At 42.7% G+C, this 21,608-nt stretch overlaps 1 protein-coding gene across 1 annotated transcript in view; it reads right to left on the bottom strand.

The window, feature by feature from the left end:
• Positions 1-3,433: 3,433 nt before the first annotated feature.
• Positions 3,434-21,608, bottom strand: part of GTDC1 (glycosyltransferase like domain containing 1) — a 210,633-nt gene continuing 192,458 nt past the window's right edge. The window contains exon 12 of the mRNA XM_062005032.1: positions 3,434-3,501. Within this exon, the coding sequence (XP_061861016.1) occupies positions 3,495-3,501 (7 nt within the window). The 3' untranslated portion in view covers positions 3,434-3,494. The remainder of the gene's footprint in view (positions 3,502-21,608) is intronic.

The following is a 21,608-nucleotide window of genomic DNA, read 5'->3' as shown; positions in this document are numbered from 1 at the left end:
AAAAAAACCCACATTCAAAGTGAATCTGAAATCAAAGTAGACAAAGCTAAAGTTCTGCTTATGAATGCCCCACCCAGTAACAGCAGCGTTGTCTTCTTTGATGTCAAATTCACTTTGAAATTCTCCAAACAGGAGGTGCAGCTCAACTGTGGAAGCAAAAGATGCAAAATGGGAACGTCATCCATTTACTTCTCACATGGCTGGTGCAAACAGGTGGAGGATGCTCAACAAAAACTGTAATAAGGCCCCAATGCCAACGGGAATTATCTACCAACATTATCTTTTCATGCTTGTGCTTCCCAGTATGGATGTACACAGCTCTTTGCTGTTCCAGAAACCACTGAGTGCAAACTGCGCGGCTCGTTCCAGCTGAACTGGGACTTGCTGCATGAGCTGACATTTTGGAAAGAACTTTCTTTCTTGGAGCTGAGATGGGATTTTTCTGGCTTTAGCAAAGTGGGAAATTGTCCACAGCCCTTAACTTCCACTCCTAGCATATTTTCACTAAGTAATTTGCAAGCAAAACAGTCCAGAAAATGCTTGGTCAGAGCAACGTGTTTTTACAGCCACTTTATTTGAAAGAGCAGAATATTTTCAGTAATGTTTCTGGAATGGCAGTTCTCTAATTCTTCACTACACCATTTGCTGCTTTTGCACCTTCAGATCCAAAGATAAAAGTGAGCAGCACTGCACCATGAGTGGTTTGCATCCACAGACAAGAAGCATGACCAACCCTACCCTCTCCATAGCAAGGGGGACCTGCTAGACCCACTGCAAAGATAAGAAAGGGTGTTTATTTGTTGGGGAATGAAGTGCCCCTCAGCAAGCTGACTCCAGCATCTCCTCCTTCCTTCACCATGCTACTTCTTTCCTGATGACACTTAGCTTGGAGCTGGGAAGGGCAAAGCTGGCAGACTGGAAGATTGCCTAATGTGCTGTGACTGACGTGTAATCGAATATTCAACCACTGGTCCTCGTGTCGGTGGTAAAGTGAATATGACACCCTTCAGCTTAGTTGTGATCACGCCTCGTTTTTCTGCAAACAGTTTCATAAAGGTGCAGCCTGGCTTCTTTAAGAGATGGATGTGTGAGATTGGGAGAGCAGTCACAGAGGTCACCTGCTGCCAGGAAGGTGCCGAGGACCTGCGAGGGACTGACCTTTAAATGCCAACCGCATCCCCGCCTCTCGCCGAGGTGGGACTCGTTGCACGCTCTGTTTTCACAGCCACCATCGCGCTCAATGACCTGGACGAGCCACCTGTTCCACATCAGATGAGTCTTTCTCTCTCGTAGCTTTTTTTGATCTGAGTGCTGAGAAAAAAAAAGTTAAGATTAAAAAAAAACCCAAAACCACAAGCACAAGAAAATAATATAAAAATAAAAGAACATTTGGGGGTGAGAAACCCCAAGGGAAGGAACTCAGATGTTCGGGTCAGGCCTTAGAAAAGGTATCAATTCTTCTTTCCACTTAGCACAGCCTGCTGCCTGCCCGGGCTCTTTGTCTCTGCCCTCTTCCCGGTATGGAAAGCATTTCCCTTTTAAATGACATCTGAGCGCTGACATGCTGGAGGCACCCATCCTGCATCATCTCTGGCAGATGGTGCAGCTGGCCACGATTTTCGGGATTGCTTAAATAAAACCGCAGTGCCATATCAAGAAATGTAGAGAAAACGCTCAACAGTGCTTAAGATGTTTAAACATCACAAACTGTCTAAGCCTTCAGACTGCCGTACTGCGCATTTTTGGTGATGTAACTGTTCTTGCCAATGGTAATAGGAAAATCTCCATCACGATTTGTTTCCTTTTCTTTCTGGGAGGCAGAGACAAGTCCTATGATATTCCTGTTCTGACTCAATATCAGACTTTCTTCCCCCTTGTTACATCAGGAAGAAGTTTGGACAGTTGTGAGAACTTCAAGTCAATTTCTTGGTGTTTCTGGAGAAGGGGACTTCAATGCTGCAGTGTCAGATCCAACATGTCCTAACATCATCAAATGAGAAGCTGACCTGCTCCTTTCATCCACAAGGCCGGTAACATCTCTGCATGGCTTTGCACTAGAATTGCCTGCATGTCTGTGAAACAGCAACGTTCAAGCCAACATAAATGCCAGCTTTCCTTTTCCCCTATGATTTTGCTCAAGCTAATTAGCCCGATGGCCATTTCCCCACTCCCTGGAGATGATTGTGTCTAGTGCATTTTGAGAAAAAGTCTTTAAAGTGAAAATTGGCACTGTCATATCCAGGAGACATTTAGCTCTACAAGAAGTCTTCAACTTTTCCACTAGTGATTAAAGTTAGATGTGATGTTGGGAAGTAACGTTATTAGGAAAGTTTAAGTCACGACTGCAGAAATCCGGGACTATGGAAGTGAAGAAAGAGATTTAATGTCCAGCTTAGTGGGACATCTTTGAAAGCTGGTAGATCCCAAAGTACATGAGACAATTTTGCAGCACTTGTGAAGTTAACACAAGAGAGCCATTACCTGTAGATGTCAAAGGAGACTCCTCACATCTATGCTGCAGTAAAGCTACTGCATCCAGTGATATCTGGGAACCTGCCTAAAATCTTCTGCCGCCCCCAGCAAGGGAGGCACCTGGGAGGAAGCTAACACTCCTGAAACAAATAAAGCTGCCTGCATTTTGTTCCTCAGACTCTGCTCTGTACTATCTTGCCTCAGGAAAAAGTGCCAAAGCTGAGTAGCTTGTGAAGATGTTCAGAAGGCTCAGTGTGAAACCGGTCTCTGAGAAGCTGTACAGTTGCAGACAGGCATTTATATACTGGGTGTATTGACTGGCAAAGCTCTAAGCTTTTCAGACCACTGTCACCCAGGATATTACCCCAGCATCCTCCTTGCATTGCCTTCATAGAATCACAGTATCATTTTGGTTGGAAAAGACCTTTAAGCTCCTGGAGTCCAAGCCCTCACCTCACACTGACAAGCCCACCATTAACCCATGGCCCTTAGCACCTCAGCTTTGCCATAGCTCCAGGGATGGGGACCTCACCACCTCCCCAGGCAGCCCATTCCAATGCTTAACAACTTTCCTGGTGAAACTCTCCTTGAATAGTCCCCAAACTAGGTGGCAAAGCAGGAGAAAAAGGGCAAGGAGCCCACTCCCTTGCTGCTCCTCCTCCTCTCCAGGCAGGGCATGTTGTGAGCATGGGCAGTTGGCACTGCTGCCACTGCGCCCCGGCACCTCCGGCCACAGATGTCGGCTGTTATTGCACAGGTCTCCTGTATCACTGGGCCACCTGTACAACATATTTAACGTACAGCAGCTATTCTGTTGCTGTTTGCACTGAAACAATCTTGGCAGCAAGTGGCAGTTAAAGCCGAGCATAATTTTTTACACTGCGTGTAATGTAAAATCACCTCTTTGGATAAGTAACATACTCTCATTGCCTTCTTAATGGAACGTACTGTCACTCGTCACTCTCAGAAATTGGCCAGAATTGGTATTTAAGGCCTGACTCTCTTCACTCCAGGTCCAGATTTCAATTCCTGAAAAACAAATAAAGGGGAACTTAGCAAACTCTGGGTTTTAGAGGTAGGTCACTGTTGGACCCTTCTCAAACGCTGAGGTGGTGCAAAGCAGCCCCATCACAGAGTTAGGCTTGAACGGAGGCCTCAGATTCAAAGACAGATCCAGGATCTGGATGTGCTTTTTGGATCTAGTCCCGTTCCTAGCCATATCCATTTGATGCAGCAGAGCAGGCTATCACAGTGGTTAAAAAACTACTTGGAACATGTCTTGCTTTTTTTTTTTTTTGGTTCTTTTTAAGTGAATTTAAAATGTTCTTCTCCCCAACTTAAAGAAAGGTGATATGACTCTAAACATTACAAGGACATAATTTTCCTCTGCTGCTGTTCAAAAGATACAGTATTTTTTTTCCACCCTCTGTTTGCTTTAAAAATTAGGTTGCTAATGATAATGTTGCTCTCATGGATGATCTTGTACTTTTTAATGAGACCCGTAGTTTTCCTCCACATAAATGGCTAAATCCTCACAGAAATCTCTGTCTTGATTAGCACTCCTGCTAGTAAAATTTCACATACTAAATCAGTACCAGCTGTAGCAAGAAAGAATGAAAAAGGCAAGTGTAAATGTTCCATATGCCCTACCAAATTGGCATCTGTGTCAGTAACCCTGTGTTTTTTTAAACAATTGTATACATACATTCTCAGAAGTGTTTTGCTCACAGGATTCTGCAAGCAAAATTTCCTCTGTTGGTACATCACTGAAATGTCACATCTAAAAAAACCCCAGCGAGTAGTTTTTTCCTTCTTCTCCTCCCTACACCAAACCCTGACGTGCAAATTCAACCAGTTACCTCCAGCCTACTGCACCTTTATTTTCATGTCTGCTCTCCGAAACCTGACCCTGCAGCACTTCTGTGAAGCTGCTTCACATTCAGAGCTCAGTTATTAGTAACACTACCGAAAGCCAAAGCTACTACGGCATTGTAATTATTTCCAAGCTGAATTCAGCAATAAAGACTCGAGTTCCAACTCGGCTGTTGGGGAATGCTGCGCTGGGAAACTCTCCTACCAGCCAACATCTCGTCTTTCGTGTGACTCATGAGTGATGATGCAGGAGGAAGCTCAGCCCGGGGACAACCCAGTGCTCTGACCCAGAATGGTCAGTGACTCAGCTTCAGCATGCAAGATCACGAGTTGGGTACAGGGAAGGCGATAGTTGCAGCCTCTTGGCCCGTCCTCATGGTGCTAAACTGCCTGAGCACCACCTGCTCCATCATTTTGCTAGCAGAAGAAAGCCCAGAATACGATGCAATTAATATGCACAAGATACAACTTGAAAGTAACCAACTACATCCTCCATAAAAACACTTTTAAGTCAGCTTGTGGCTCTCCTGCAACTGGAATTTGATCAGTACGGCAGAACGGACTTTCAAAGTTAAACAAACATTAACTAGTGTTCCAAATGGGTAGCAAATGCCACAGCCTTCTGTGGAAAGATGATACGGAGCCAGACTGTCCGCTGGTGTAAGTCAACCTAACTTCACTGGACTTCAGTGGAGCTGTGATGATCAACACCAGCTGACTGTCTGATCTATTGGAAACCTAAAAGCCAGCCATCGTGTTTCCCTGTCGTGGGATGATACAATGTAAACAGGAAGAATTAGGACCAGTTCGGGGCATTAATCGGATGTTTCTGGGAGTAATAAAACATTTCTCTCATTTCCAAAAGTCAGAAAGTTCCTCTCTCCTCGCACTCTTGGCCATGACAAAGTGGTGACACTCATTATGGGTTTGGGTTTTTTTTTTCCAGTGCAATACGCAGTGTATATTTGCACATCATGTCATGCTTGTCCGTGGTAATCAGAAGCCATTATTTCCAAAAGCTCAAAATTCCCTCCTGGACTCTGGTATGCCAAGTTTTAATTTGCACTGATTTCTTCTTTCTTCTTCTCCTCCCTTTTTTTTTTTTTATGCTTGATTTATAATTGCTGCAAACAGAAGTTTATAATGGAAATGCTGACAAAACCATAACTACAGTGTCACATTAACACTACTATCACTGCCTCTCTGTCAGACTTTTCTTTAACCCTATGAGCCAAGACTTGTATCGGGTATCAACAAAAGCCCAGAATACACGAGGCACAGTAGACAGAGTAGAGGACTGGAGACAAGACTCCTGGAATAAAATCCTTGCCTCGGTGAAATCAAAGGGATTTTATCCCTAGTGTCTAGTCTCACTTCTGCCAGACACTTGCTGTGTAATTTGGACAAATTTATCCTCTGCAAAATGGACAGGAAAATATGTTCTGCACTTACCTTACAAGCGTTGCAGCATGATTACCAAATCGTGCTATTAAAGGAAGCAGAGGAAGACTAAAGATAAATATAAATGCTACCTACAAACTATTTACCAAAAAAAAAAAGGAGGAGGGAGGTGGCAAATATTATTCTAGGCATCCTCTGTGCCTGAGAGGTGCTAGGATCTTTACAGCTCTGCCTGCACGTGTTTACACAGAGACATCAATATAATACCTCCCTGCAACACCCTCACTATTTGGGTCTTGTCTCATGTTTGTGATTTTCAATTTTGTTCCTGGCTTAGGTCTCATTCTTGACATTTTTATGTAGGTTTTGTATGCAATAATATACATGCATTAGATGGTGTTGAAACCATCAGCCCAAGTTACTATTTTTAGCGTAGTGCAGGGGATGGGACAGAGACATAAGTGACAATTAAAGAGAATATATTCAGAGCTGTCATCAGCAAATATTTTTTTCTCTTGCCAGGAATCCTAAGCGTGTAGAAAGGCCTCCTAGGCAAAGTTTTTAAGGCAAAACACTCAGGTCATTCAAAAAATAGAGAAACCAAACCAAACCCCTAAATGACATCACTGGGGGTGGTTGGAGCCGGGCTGCTAAAAGGTTCCTGTTCATCGAGTTTGTGAGAAAACTCTTATTTGCTCCCTCAAATTGCTGATCTGCCTCTCTGCTTCTGTGCTACCCGTGCACAGAGCCTGCAGATGTATATAATTTACAGAGCTTTCCTCGTCAAGGGGATTAGGCAGCCCTCTTTCAATATGTATAAGAAGTACAAACACACACTTACCCACTATGTTTTACGCCTGCCTGCAACAAACAGCTGAACAGATTGTGATGAAATTCAGACGTTGACAATCTGACAAAAAAAAACTTCTTTTTTGCCTTAAAATCTGGCTTCCAGAAGTTTTGCAAATCTAAATATTTTATTTGAATACCGTGAGGGCCCCAATCTTACAGAAAGCCTCCGAAGCAAACAGGCAGATAGATGGAGTTAAGGAGGAAGGGGAAAAAAAAGAAGCCAAAAAGAAGGAAAAAAAAAAAAAAAGAGCCCAGACACACACACACAACGCATCTATTTGGTGCAACTTGCCAATTTTCACAATGGCTCGGGTGCGTTTTCTCTCCCTGGCTCCTGAGACTGTAACTAGACTCCTCTAATAAGCACTTTTTTTGCCCACCAGTGTGTCAACGGTGCTTTAACAGTAGTTTCAGTGTCAAATTGCCCTTTCCTCAGCAGGGATTGTTAAGCCTTTCTGTATTATACTTCCAAGACTCTCACGAGCTGGAGTTGGGAGATATAATATTTTCTTTGAAGTTTGTATTTCACAACACACTGGGATGCAAACAAGCTCCAGTTTCTCAGTAGTCAAACAATTCTGGCACACGGGGACCAGGACTAAACATTGTACCAAATTTTCTAATTACGTCTTTGTGATATTTACTACACGATGTTAGGTGAAAGCAGATTCTAATCAATATAAAACCCCCTTGTCTAAACAGGACATCTGGGCTTTGAAATATTCTGTTTGTTGTCTCAAAATTACCCTGTAGCAAGCCACTATAACAATATAATATCTTAGTCATGGAAAACTTTGGAGTATTTCTGATAAACTTATCATAAACAGATGAGTGCTTTCTCTCTTACAGTATTAAGGTGATGTAAAATGTGAAGATAAAAGTCAGCTGTATGCATAAAATCACAGGGACTTATGCCAACAAAACGCTATGTTTACAAGTTTAAAAAGCTCAAAAGTCTGAAAAGGCAAAAATTGGGATTCTTAAAGTAACACTAACTCAGCCACATGGCACATCCTGGCACGCACGTTTAGCAAAATAAACATTAGCATATTCATACACACATTTCTAAAGCAACGTATTTTTAATGTGGCCAAACTAATTCAACAATAGGAATCTCAACTTTTCTCATTTTATGGCCAAATTCTCAGCTGGCAGGGATATATTATTTCAACAAACCGACATCATCTACAGCAGCTAAGCAACAGAACCGCTTGCTTCTGAGCACGCAAGTGCCAGATTCTGATGCACTTACGATGACAAGTCTCTTTTTCTGACTTAAATATCAATATTCATAAAACAAGATAGACAGATGTGATTAAGAATCAGCTCCTTAACTAGAAGCTTGAGTCTTCCAGTACAAAAAAACATGCTTGAGAGTCACATTTTCGTCTGTGTTTTCTCATGTAAGAGGCTTGGAAGGAATCCAGCCTCCCCGGTACAAGTATTTTACAACACAAGACGTGGACGGTTGGAACTCTTTGGACTTGAACTGTGGACGATGCTGATTTTTACTGACTTTCTCGGCCTGCCGTGGCGATTCTTTGATTTGTTCCGTTCTTCTGAAGACAACAAACCGTGCCGGAGGGGAGCTTCTCCCCGCTCACCAGGCACAACGGGTATGTCAGCGCAGGATCCGTTCCCGCGTTCAAATCTTCCCACAGAGAAAGTTTTCTGTGCTGAGGACATTCTCTATGGATAACGAGGCGAATCCGGGCTCCCAAAGCAGCTGCCTTTGCAAAGCTGGCTTATCTCATCACCCCCGAATTGCCCTCGGTGGAGAAGATCTCCGGATGGCACCGGGCCAACGCTGACAGCCTTCTGCCATCCCACTCTGCCTGTGGGGCGACCGCCCTCCCATTGCGCCAGGGCTCGCCAGCCCAGGATAAGGGGATCTAAAAATGACACAAAGCCCCCTTTGCCCCACCTTAATATGACCTACACTAAATCCAGCTTGGCTGGGGCTGAGGATCAAGGCCCTTAGGCACTCTTAACTTAAAGCTGCAGGTAGGAATATAACTCCCCCCACACACACTCCCCTCATCAGCCTCTGTTTATTTTCTGAGTGCCCAAGGTCTTGGTCAGGACTGCAGCCCCACTGAGCAACACGTGTTATAAATATGGAAAAGCCTCAAAAATTCTCACTGTAAGAAAAGCAGACATGAGGAGTAGGCAGTGAGATGCAATTGCATGCAAAACTGTTTGTATATGCCGTGTGCAAATAGTTTGTTGGTTGGGTTTGCGAAGGATCTTGAACATCACCCAGCTGGACACAGAGGAGTGCGGAGCAAGTTGGTTAATTGTTAACAGGCTTCGTAAAGACACGCAGGGGGAATTAATCCTCAGATCACCTCTTTTTCCCCTTTGCAAGTCATCCAAAAAAACTCCTCTCCAGAAAAGCTTAGTTATCCATACCATTTCAAAGAGTAAATGTTGCTGTTGCACACTTAGGTAGGGAAGAAGAAAGAGAAAACTGGAAAGCACTTGACACCTTTGAGATCTCTAGCTTCCTATCAAACTCCATTGGCAAAGGGATTCAAAAGTTAGTAGGGGCGACAGACAGAAAGACAGACAGTCCAATTGCTTCATTTCCATAAGTGATCATGCCAAAAAAATATATGAGATTTGATTAATAATTAAGAAACAAACAAAAACCCTATTACCTTGAACATCAGGAATCAGTCTGGCCAGAAAGTTAAGAAAGGGTCTAGACATATGAAAACAAAGGGTTATAGGGCAAATTTTGACTTTGAGGCTTTGTTATAGGCCTTCTTGTGAACTGGATGGTTAAAGCAGGGAGAAGGGGGGAAGATGTGACATTGTGTAGGGGGGAACATCCCATCTCCCCCTGGCACCCCCAGCCAGGAGTGCCTAGGCCACAGGACAGGAATGGCCATCCGAGACTCCCCCGGCCAATTACCCAAGTAACACCCTCAAGCTCTGAAGATCTAAAGATCCCCTGAATAATCCTATTCAGTGAGAAGAATTATAACCATGAAGGGTAAAAACGGGGGGGAAATGGGATCTTTCCTCGGGCCCCTGTCAGACACGGAGAGCACAATGGGGAAATAAAAGCTAGCACGAAAGTTTCCTTGAGTATGTCCTCGGCCACGGTAGCTTCAGATGAGAATTTCCAGAGGCAGGAACTAAAAGAATATTGTGATTTCCTTTGGGGGATTAATTACTTTGCTGCTTGTTACCGTTTGTTCGAGGTGTGACATCCCGTAACCTTGTTGTGCAACGCATCGGATGTCCATTTGGATATTAGTGTTGGAAGACAAAAATGTTTGTTTTCCCATTTGAGTCCTCAAATTCTTCTCTATTTTTTTTTTTTTGCTTTTCTGCTAAAAAAAACCCCATGAATTGTAAGATAAGCAGACACCAAAACGTGCTACAAACGATACAGCCGGGTGCTGAGTGCTCTGGATGAAAATAACTGAGGCAGTCCTTCCTCCTGCTTGCATTTGCTGCAGACACACATCCCCTTACAAATAAGGGGGGAAAAAAGGTATTAAGAACATGTTATGAAAAATAACAAAGAATAGCAGAGAAATCAGAAAGTGAGTGGCACTTCAGATGGAGTTTAGCAAATTAAGTCATTGACCTGAAGAGGAGATTAATACCAAACAAGGTGCCCCTTCTTCTGAAGTAATGAATATTCTTCAAACAGCAAGGGAGCACTGACTGCTGTTTGATGCTGATGACATTGAAAATTTAGGAGAACAGAAATTCCATCATTTTTCATTTGTATGCAAATGTGCCTGTTCCAGAAATTAACCCCTGAACCCCATGTCAGTTTTCATCTGGAGGAATTCTCTGTACTAGCATCACACAGCGCAGCCTTGCTGCTATCCTGGGGTCACTGGGGCTTCCCCACACAGAACAACACAAAACCCTAAAACAAAAACAAAACACACAATAACCCCCCCCCCCAAAAAAAAAAAACCTCAAACAAAAAAACCAAACAGAGGAATAAAGTAGGATGGGGGAAATAGGCCAAGTCATGCCAGGCTTTGTTTACCCCCATTAATAGAGTATAAAGGAGCAATAGAAGCAAAAAGCAGTGTTGTAAAATGCACATCTCTAATGCATGGCTCTGAGTACTGGCAGAATTGTAATGCAAAACGCAGCCTTACCTCTTTAGACAGAGCAAGGGGCCACTAATCACTTCCACTGGTGTTAAGGTGAACCACGGGCCAATATACAAACGGTATTACTCTTCCTTTCAGCTAGGGCTTCGACTGTTAAAAAGTTCCTTTGTCACTTAGCACCTTAGACAAATGCTACTATCTGCATGTGAAGGGGAAAGAGATGATGGAGGTTTTTTAATTGATGTGGATTTAATTATGCTAATTTAGACAGCTGTAAAGCCTTTTCAGTATAGCTGCATAATGGGACCAGCAAATACAGGTGTCCTTCACTGCAGGCAGCTTAATGTTTAACCTTAGTCGTTTTTGTGAGGAAGAGAAAATACAAAGTAATGGTTAACCCGCAGAAACCTCTATTTCTTGAAGACCTAAAGAGGACACTTCACTTTGATTCTTGGTACAATCCCATTCAGGGCTGCAGAAATCCACACACGCTGAGCAGAGCACAAACACTTTTCATTGCAGTGATGCCTGCTCTGATGAGTGAGGCTGAGGCTGAAACAAGAGGGTTTGGCTCTGCCATAGGCTTCAGCAGCCTGCACAGGGTGTCCTTCACTTAATTTAGGCCATCTGTAAACAAATGCTTAATTTAAGACAGGCTTTTTGTCTTCCTTCAGCAGCCCTTTCTTGACATCTTTTTTTAATCCTTTCCATCCAGCCACCTACAACATCAGCAATGATTAAAACCAGGAAGCAAGGTACCTTCTTAGAGTGTCTCCTTGGTGTCATAACCTGACCCTTCTGAGGCTGCTATGCCTCTACCCTTCCAATATCCTATACCCTACCTCCTTTCTCTGGGCTGGAGCTGACATCCCAGTGACTGTTTGGAGATTCATTCCCCAGGGTCTGAGTCTGACCAGTTCAGGTCCCCAAAGTGGACATGCACCATCTAAGATGGTGCTGCTGAAAGAGTGTAAATGCCCATCCAAAGGCAAGGAAGGGATTGCTGCACCTTTTTAATACAGGATGAATCCTAGACCAGAGGTGCCCGTGTCATTTTGGTGGCCAGAGGCAGTCTCAGTGACCAGGTGCTTTTTGTTCAGATGTCTACATGACACCTCAGAGCTCTCCTGTTCAGTAACACTATCTCATTTGTGTGACCATTTAATAGCTAAAGTGTTGGTTTTTTTTTTTTAAATGGCATTCTCTATTTATTAAATACTTACTGGAGCAGGATCAAAAGCTTTGGCATACAAGTTCTCGTAGGCATCACTGAAGCAACTTCAGGTATTATTACACCAAACTAAACATCACTCATCACTGATGCAGCAAGCATAGCCTGCTCAGAAAGTTGAGTTGACCATTCCTCCCAGTGCTGCCAAACTGGTGAGTACATTGGAAACATACACTACACCCTCAGATGGAGTTGATTTGTGTCAGGCAGGAGAGCGAAGATTAAATCCAGGTGTCCAAAGCTATCTGTTGTTACGTCTTCTTCAGGTCTCCCAGAGACAGCAAGATCAGAGATAATGGGAAAAGTGCTTTCCTATCATGTGATGCAGGGTGCAGTCCCTCTCCAAGATGGAAGCTACTCAGCAGACCTGTGTCTGCCTCAACCATGGTGGCACCTGGATGCCACACTATCTCTAATAACTCCCAAAGTGCAGGGGCTTTTATCCCATTCTGCATTTGTAAGTTTGGAGATTTGCCCAAGGTCATTGAGAGCAGGGACAGAACCTCAGACTTGGACTTTTCTTCCATTCTTTGGTCCCCCAGCACTAAATTGCATCCCCCTCTTTCCCCAGCTTTTCCTCCCTGTGCTCAGTTTCCCCTCCTAAGCTCTCAGCATCGATTCTGGTCATCCTCTCCATTTTGGCAACAGTTCCTATTCTGGGAACTGTTAACACTGGGCACCAAGGGATTAGCAAAGTACTGTACTTCAACCAAACTAACCGGCTTCCAAGTCTGCCAACTCTGCTGCCTAGATACAGCTAATTCTCCCCAAACACTAAGTTCCCTTGTCCCCCTAGCTCCTCCTCAGGAACAGCCAATTGCAAAGTGCTAGATAGCTATTATATTCATATGCATATATTATAAGAGTTAGCTTGATGAGCTTGCCAGTGACAGCATCAGTCGTACTTCACTTCATCCTCCTCCTGTGGTCCAAAGCTGGATCTAAGGCCCATGGGCCCACGTTGGGCTTGCACGGCAGCTGAAGGGCCAACTGCCAGTTAGTTTGGAAGTTATCCTTTCCAACAACAGCACCTGACTTCTTGGCTGGCTTCCCCAAAGGTCTTCTCACTTCTGGCAGCTGGGACACAGACGACGCACCTGGGGTTGGGTCAAGTTTTCCTCTTGGTTGCTTTGAGCTCTTTGATGCCATTTTCCTCTACTCATCCTTAATGAGAACAGTCTCTGTGACATTTTCAAATAACCTGATATCCATAAGAAAGGCTTTGTGGTAGGTTTTTTTTTTGATTGTTATCCATTCTTACAATTGCCTGATGCAGAAATGTAAGAATCGGTCCTAGTGCCAACCAAATCCTGGTGCTCAGCCCAGCAGTAGATCCAGTTTCTTTTGCGTATCCAGAATGAAAATGCACAGCCTTTTTAACAGGGATAGCCAATGTGCAACATACCAGTGTAAGCATTCTGCTCTGTATCTTAACAGATTTCAGGAATTTGTGGGAATTCTCTCCAACGTTGGAGAGTAAAAGATCTGAAGAAAAGCTCCTGAAAAAAACAACCCAGCCCCAACAAATGGGGTCTTCAACAACTATAAAGTCACTTTCTTGGACCAAGAGCCCACATTAGGAAGCAAATAAAATATTTAAAGGCAAAAAATCTTGCAAAGTTTCCTCCTGTGAAAGGGAAAATATGGTGTATGCTACACCAGACCTTCCTTTTGCAAAATCTGTTTAGGAGTTGCCATGAAACAAAGAGGGTTCAACGAGGAGCTTGACAATTTGTGTTAAAGTTGCGTTTATATATGTTTCTAGGAACGGTTGGTTTGATTTTTCCTTAAATCCAAGTGTCAAGTTGCATTTCAGACCACATATAAATATAATTTTGCTCTCACATAATGCTTTTGTATCTGGTGTAATTCCATTTACTGCAGCGGTGTTACCTTTCAGTTACCCTAATGGGAACAAGAGCAGAATTACACTCATAAAAAAAACAAACGCTGCTCGCAGAAAGAAACGCAGAAAGAAAGAACACAGAAATAAATACTTCCTCTGGCTCATTTATATATATTTTTTTGTCCAAATTGTAGCAGAGATATTTATTTCAAGAAATATTGTTTGATCAGCAAGAGTAAACACTGATATATCTTAAAATCCAAGAAGCAGCTTTTACAATTCATCAGACGACACTTAACTAAGTTTAGTCGGTCAACTAAAAGAAACAAAACAAGGTTTCAGGTCATATAATTATACCCTTCTGTTTCCCAACTTTCCTAGAAACTTCTGCCTAAAAATAAACCCAGTATCCGGATGCCTTGAACAATTGGCTTGTTTTAAAACATATAAAATCTCTTATTCCGTCCTTGGCCATTTTAAGATCTTGGTTCTGGCATGGAGGAATAGTGCTTAGCACCACTATATACCGCTTTCCATCTCCAAAGCACTTTACAAACATTAGCTAATTAATCCTCACAACACCCCTGTGAGGTATGTAGGTAAGTATTGTCATCCAATTAGGTGAGTATTAAGCACTATTATCCCAACAGATAAGTATTAAGGTCTCCCATTTTACTGGAGATCCTGAGGACAACAGGTTAAGTTACTTACCAAAGGTCACAGGGGGAGTCGGTAGAACAGAACTTGTGATGCTCTGGTTTCTTGCTGGCTATTCAAGCATCTGCAAAGCATCCGGTGCTGCTCCCTCCACAAAGGCATCCCTCGCCATCCATGTGGAAATGAGTGCTTTCCGTACCCCTCTGAGACACAGAGCAATGAGTAAGGTGGTGGAAAAGATGTGCCAGAGAAGCATGGCTTCCCCTCTGTGAGGTGGTCAAAGATGGCACAGTGTAGAAAGTTGCTCATGAATTTTATTAGGAATGAAGGCCTTAGACCGGGGCCTTGTCCTGAAGATAAATGTATCTGCAGGCCCTGCCAAGCAAAAGCTCCTTCTTCTCCCTCCCAATTCACCTTTCTTCTGCACTCTCTTGTAAAGATGGACTCTATATTCAAAAAGTGTCACATCCAGTCCACAAATACATAAATCTTTTGATCATAGTTTGCACCTTCTTAACGTAAAAAAAACTCTGATTTGAAGCCTCAGCTCAGAGGCTTCCAAGTTTGTAGGTAAGCTTAAATCCACTTCAGAGGATCTAGAAAATAGGACTAGCCCAGCACACTTTGGGCTTTAATCTAGTCTCCACAGATGTCAAGCTGGTAAAAGAATATCATCCGTTCCCCAGAGACAATGCCAGTGTGCACATCTGCTTTTCATTTCACTTTGCTGCTAGACAAAAAGTGAAAGTTCCTACTGGAACTCCACTTGGAGCGTTTGCAAGTTAAAAGAGTCTTGATATGGAGTCCCGTGGAGTTTGTGAACTTACTCAGTTCTAGATGGGTTTAAGAAGGCCCCCCTCCAACAAAAAAAGAGCAAAACTTGCCCTGGATGAGCCTGTTACAAATCACATTCCCAGGTGGAGCATATTGTAGGGTCTGCCTAAGGACCCATCACTTGTGGCTACATGATGGACAGACAGGGCTGTCCTGTGCTCAGAAATTTGATGCTTACCTAGCGACAATTTTGTTCTGTGGGAGCAGCCGGGTGTAACAGCAGCTCTTCTGAACATGAGGGATCTGCACAGCGATGCTCCAGCTCTTGCTGGATCTGGGGCAAATCCCAAGTGTGAAAAAAACAAAAAGAAAGGAAAGAGACTGCATTTCAACTGAGCTGATTTATGTTTTCAAGTGGAAGGCAGTTTTAGCTGAAGTAAACTCCACAGTTTTTAGATCATTCAAAATTCATGGCAGTTTGATCCCACAGGACGTCAAACAAACACAAATGTTTTGCCAGGAATCTCTACAAACTGAAACAACCAAACCTTCCTTGTAGGGCTCCAGCAAAAGTCTTAAACCAATTCTAAAGAAGACACACACACACACAGACACACACATAGACACACAAAAAGGTGTAAAATAGAGAATCTTTATTTTATTCCGTACAATTTTGTATCTACACAAAAATGTCTCCAATGAAACACATATCTAGATCAAATGCACACAAAGAAGTAGCCATCTAACATCTTGAGATTAAAGAAACTCTCCAACGCACAAACCATATCCAAATAAACAAATGGAAATGAGAGTCATGAAGGAAAAAAAGAAAGTAGGTTTAGATTCTGCTGCATTCTCTGGGGTGGCATTACTTTAACACCAGACTGAAATAATAATAAGAAAAAGAACCTGAGAAACTAACACAAAATGCAGGTAATGGGCATATCATGTCTGTTCCAGCCATGAGAAAGAAAAGAGGCAAGCAAAACTGTGACAAGAATGTGCTTAGTTATTATATCCTTCCATGCTTGGTCTGCCAGGATTGTTTTCCTTTTTTCACTCTGTACTGGTCACCAGCATCTGCCAAAAGACTTTTCATCAATTTGTGCGATCCCATCTCCCAAAAAACAGAGGAAATGGTGTTTCTCCACAACCACCAGACTCAGCTGTAGGTTTTACACCACCAATTGTAGCTGTAAACTAAGGAGGCGACGTGCCACCCCCCCGTGCCTAAACAAGGAAATCCAAGCGAGTGGCGAAATTTCGGTGTGGGTTATGGAAAAGAAAGGATTAAAAAATGAAAAGAGCATTCACTTCATGTTGCTCCTTTAAAACATTAGCACATGGCTCCCTTTTTTTTTTCTTCCTCCCCTAAAAACCCTGACCTTTTTTTTTCCCCAACGGTTTGTCTATAACTTAATATAACTAATTCTTTTGAAATAATGTTCACAGTTAGCATAATTGGTGTTATATAGTTCTAATGTACATTACAGAATATTCTGTCACTAGACACTAAATTGAAATTTTAAAGAAAATGATAGAAATAGCTGTAAGGGAAAAAGTACCCTTTTAAATCTAATTTGCTATGCACCGCAGTAGGGTAATGGATGCAATGAAAGTTCCTTTATTGAGTTCCCATGTCCAAAAGGTATTTAGGTAGCAAAGGATGTTAAGCAGACCCCCTGTGCTCCTCCTTTAAGTAAAGATAGCAGGAAATAAGGTATATAGGTTTGTGTCCTCCTGATTTTTATTTCCTCAGGAGTACAACTTATGCAAAGGGCACCTTAGGCTACTTGGAGGATCACAAAGGGTGCCCTCGACCCCCTCGCTGTCTGCATGAATAGAAGCATCTAAAGGATGGCTGAAGCCATACAGCGAGTTAAATCCTTCAGGTGGGTCTTTTCAAATTCCAATAGTGAGGAGTTACTGGAGAATTGGTAAGGATTTCACTAGGCCCCAGCAGGTTTGAGATCAAAAGCCCTGCTTAAATAAAAGCCTGTTGGGAAATCTTAAAACCTCTTTGTAATGTAACTTAAAAAAGTTAATACAAAGAGCCCTTAGACTGAAGCCTGTAACAGCGTGAACAAAGAGTATATCAAAACTGATTCCATTAAGGAGAGGCAGACAAATAAATTCATTTAATTTAAAGAGAAATCAGATATATTACTCTGCTAAATATTAAAAAGCATTCCAGGAAAGGAAAAAAGCTCAGATTTTACAATACATGCACACGCAGAGCTGGGAATAATATATATATATATATATATATACAAAATCTATTTATAAATAGCTCTCAGAACAGAGAACAGAACATTATATACACACATATATGTTTAAGTATCGATTCATCCAATATGTGCATGTGTGTGTGTGTGTATAATCCCAGTATATACATATTTTTATCATTTATGAGGCCTCACGCTGGGCATTCAAATCTGTAGCTAGATATAACTATATACGTATCCAGGAAAACGCAGCTGAAAGAGTCCCTACATTCCAACTGACACCAGACATTTTTCAACCCAATTAATTAAAAAAGATGGGTGCTCATCAGTCAGCTGGCACAGGTTTTTTTTTTTCTCCATCGTACTGCCAAAGTGTCACAGTGTTAGTTGTGCAGCATGTTTAGAACAGAAAATCTGGGACTGGGATTTCGATATCATTTATTAGCTGGCCTCTTTCTGAGTAGTTCTTAAACTTCTAACTCACTGGGGGTCCTGCACCAAAGGTGAGGGAGGCAAGGGGTAAGAAAGGTGAGACATAGAATTACACGGAATCATTTAGGTTGGAAAAGGCGTTTAAGATCATCCTCTCAGTGATGTGTTTGAGGATCTTATGTTGGATGTCACTAGCACAAGCACTGTTTGCACAAAGCAAGCTGTCTCATGAGCATCTGACATGGATGAGATGGCTGAGTGGCTGCAGCACGGGGCTCAGGCTGGGGGGACCATGCCTGGGAGACCATCACTTCACAAACAGGGTCTGGTCAGCTTTGGCACAGGATGCTCTGGCACCCCTGGGAGGGAAGAGAGCAATGTCCTATTGCCCCAGGGCTCACTCTCCTCTACAATGAAGAGCCACTCATAATTTTGCACCCTCCAAGAAAGCAAAAGGTGGGGGAGGCTGTATTTGTGAGGCTTTTCATTATTATCATGATGAGGGAGATGTGGATATCTCATTAGCTAGAAAGCATATTTTGCTCTTTAAGGAATTCTGTTCCTCTCACAGGTTTCATAGGCTGTGCAGCTAGAAGAAGGAGATGTATGCGTTGTAAAAACGAGGGTGAATGTCTGCAAAAATCAGTGTTAATGTTCCACAGGGTTTTTTTTCATGAAACTTTTCTCCATATAATCAAAACCTAACATTTTAGTTCAACAATGCTAATACTGAGCTCATTACGTCCATGTACAGCGGGGGAACAGCATTCACTCTCACTCTCTAAACCCCACTTCATGTAGCAACCCATGAAACACTGATCCTGTCTCTGTACTCTTTGAGAGCAATTTTTATGAAGATATGAAATCAGCAATATACTTCACATATGGTGCCTTTCATCCCAGTGAGCACCAACGGTACAACCTACAACCACAGTACTAATTATACATTTAGACCCCTAAAATGCACAGCAATGCAGAGCTTTTTAACTACAGGTATGGTTGTTATTTTGGCAAGGCCATTTCTGGTTATCTTGAGTGGATCCCACCAAACCAGTGCAGGGATTGCTTTTTTTTAATGGACCATTACTCTGTGCACAAAATCATTGTGGTGTCTGCTGAGGGACTGCCCTTTGCAAGAGCAACCCCAGAAAGCAGGCAGAGTGAAGAGTGGGACCATGAGGGAAAGCCAGGCGAAAGGTACTGGTATTTAGTGGATCTCGGTCTCAGTGCCATGACTGACGTCCTTGCCCTAGAGACAAGTATCTAACAATCACAGGAGATAAACGTCACTTTCAGCTCCTCATTTGAGAGAAAAGCCCTCCAAAAGCAACACATCCAATAATATCAAAGGTTGTGGTGGCTTCTTCATCACTGGCAATTTTTAGACCGGTAGAGGATGAGGTTTTCTGGTTCAAACAGGAATTAATTGAGAGAAGTCATATGGCTTGTGTTATACACGTGACACCAGATGATCCAAATAGTCCTTTCTTGGCCTTATAATCTACAAATAACCTTGTAGAGGTACTGCTCTCCTGTGGATTAGTGGCAAACCAATGCTACTCTTGCTTGGATGAGTTTTCTGATCTAAATACCATCCAGACCTGCGTGGCCTGCAGGATTTGACTGGATCACTGTCTCAGACAGAGCCATTGCCAATTAACACCAGACATGCGATAAACAGGGGTAGGACACACTCCAGGTGCTGTGCGATTCTGGAGTATCATTAGTAGTTCTGTAACGAGCCAAGCCTCAAGTTTTACAGAAGAAAAACTACTTTGCTACAAAGACAGCAACAAATGTTATTTTATACCTGCTACTTTTACGTTACCTTGCACCATAAAAGTCCCGGACAGTCAGACACCACGGAACTCTTTGGCTCTGAATTAATCAGATGCATTTGGGTATAACTGTGGCCAGTTTATAGTCCATAAAAATAGTAAGATTCCAGAATTATATGGGTAACAGGACAACCTATTCTCATGTGGGAAACAGAGCATATGGGGTCTTGTCTGTCTTGCTTGGATTACAAGGCAGAGGAAATACCTGGCTGAGCAGTGCTCAGGAATAATCAGGTGGATGATATTACAGGAGCAAGCCGGGTCTTTATTTGTTTGCTTTATAAGGATGCCTCCGAGCTCAGGTTGTTCGAGTTACATAAATGCTAAGCTTCCTCCAGACTGGCTCCACAGCCCTGATTGCTCTAAGTCCTTCGCAATTTTCAGAAAGCTGGGTGATGGAAATCCCTCCAAACTAGAGGTGAGCTCAAACTCACCACCTCACAGTCAATGAGAAATAGATCTTAAATGCAGACATCCTCTTTTTGTGTCCCTATCCCTAACCACGCTTCGTTTTCACCTCTAGGATCATTTGCTCTGTCAAAAGAAATGTGGCATTTATTAAGTCGACAACCACTTCCTTTAGTATCTATTTCTTCTGAGGTTTCCCTTTTGAGTATTGATGTTACTTAGGTTTGCAGGCTGAGACCGTAGCCAAAGGTGGGAAAACTTACAGTCGCTACATTGATTAATCAGCTGCTGAAATTTGGCGTTTCGGCGTGACACCTCTGCTCTCTGAATGTGTGGCCCACTGCAGCATAATCAATTTGTCTGGTGCGGGCTCTAAAACCCCAGAGCCACACAATGCAAAAAGGCAATCTTCTGCCCTCTTTGACCACAATAAGCAACATTACTGAAATCACTGCTCCAGTACAAGTGTAGTATGACCCCGTATTTGTAGGCAGCAGAGTATGACTTCATTAAAAAGCATCCGCCGTGTTAGGGACTCGGAGCTTTTTGCAAGGCGAGGCAGCATCAGAGCAGCACATGTCTGAAACTGATAGTAAAATGGGTAATGCCTTAAACCCCACCTCTGTACTGTTATTTACATACGTATCTTTCATCTGACATAGGCTTCCCCTCCAGCACCTTGAATATATCAGTCCTAAGGAAGAGACTTTAAGTTCAAAGAGTGCCATCCCCAAATCAAAGTAGGGGGTTATCGAGTGAGGTGCGCCAAGCAGTAAGACAAAACATATGCATTTTTAATAGGTAGCCGCTCCTTCCCCTGAGGAAGCCAAGAAAGGAGACTCTGTGAAGCTTCAGCAGAAAACAAGTTCAGTGGGTTTATGCTCAGGCTGCTATTTGCAAAAAAAAAAAACCCCACCATAATTCACAACTCTCACATGTCTTTGCTAGATATTTTCCAAGCACCCTTCAAAGCACGCCAGGCCCACCCCGGGCAGTCCTACTGACCAGGTGAACTCATCTCGGTGCAGCATCAAAAAGTGAAGAAGGAGGGGAAAAAGGAATTAAAAAAGAAAAACAACAACAACAATAAAAAAGGCCATGAAAGAGAAATAAAAATCTCAACAGGTCTGTACGGAATTTCAGCAGCACTTTATTTATTAATGCAGATGTAGCTACCATTGTATTCCAGCTCCCAAAGACAGATCTGTAAGGAATAGGCCACATGCTGATTGACAGCAGCCATAATTCCATACAATGAGACTGTATTAAATTGTTTGATGTGATGTGATACTCATCACTTGTAACTGATCAAACATACTGCCGCATCAAACGGTATTACAATACAATCAGGCTGGATATGGTTCCTGCCAAGGCTGTTCATCACATTGCACACTTCTGCATTAAACATATCTATTAATAGCATTGACAAACTACTCCTATCCAAATTTTTTCCAAAGAATTGCACGATGTGAGATGTGCAAAGCAGCCCATACAGAATGCTTTGCAGGCTGA

The sequence above is a fragment of the Colius striatus genome, chromosome 11 (genome assembly GCF_028858725.1).
Source record: "Colius striatus isolate bColStr4 chromosome 11, bColStr4.1.hap1, whole genome shotgun sequence".
Lineage (NCBI taxonomy): Eukaryota > Metazoa > Chordata > Aves > Coliiformes > Coliidae > Colius > Colius striatus.
The sequence above is the reverse complement of the archived record's forward strand: the minus strand, read 5'-3'. Positions and strand labels throughout refer to the sequence as shown.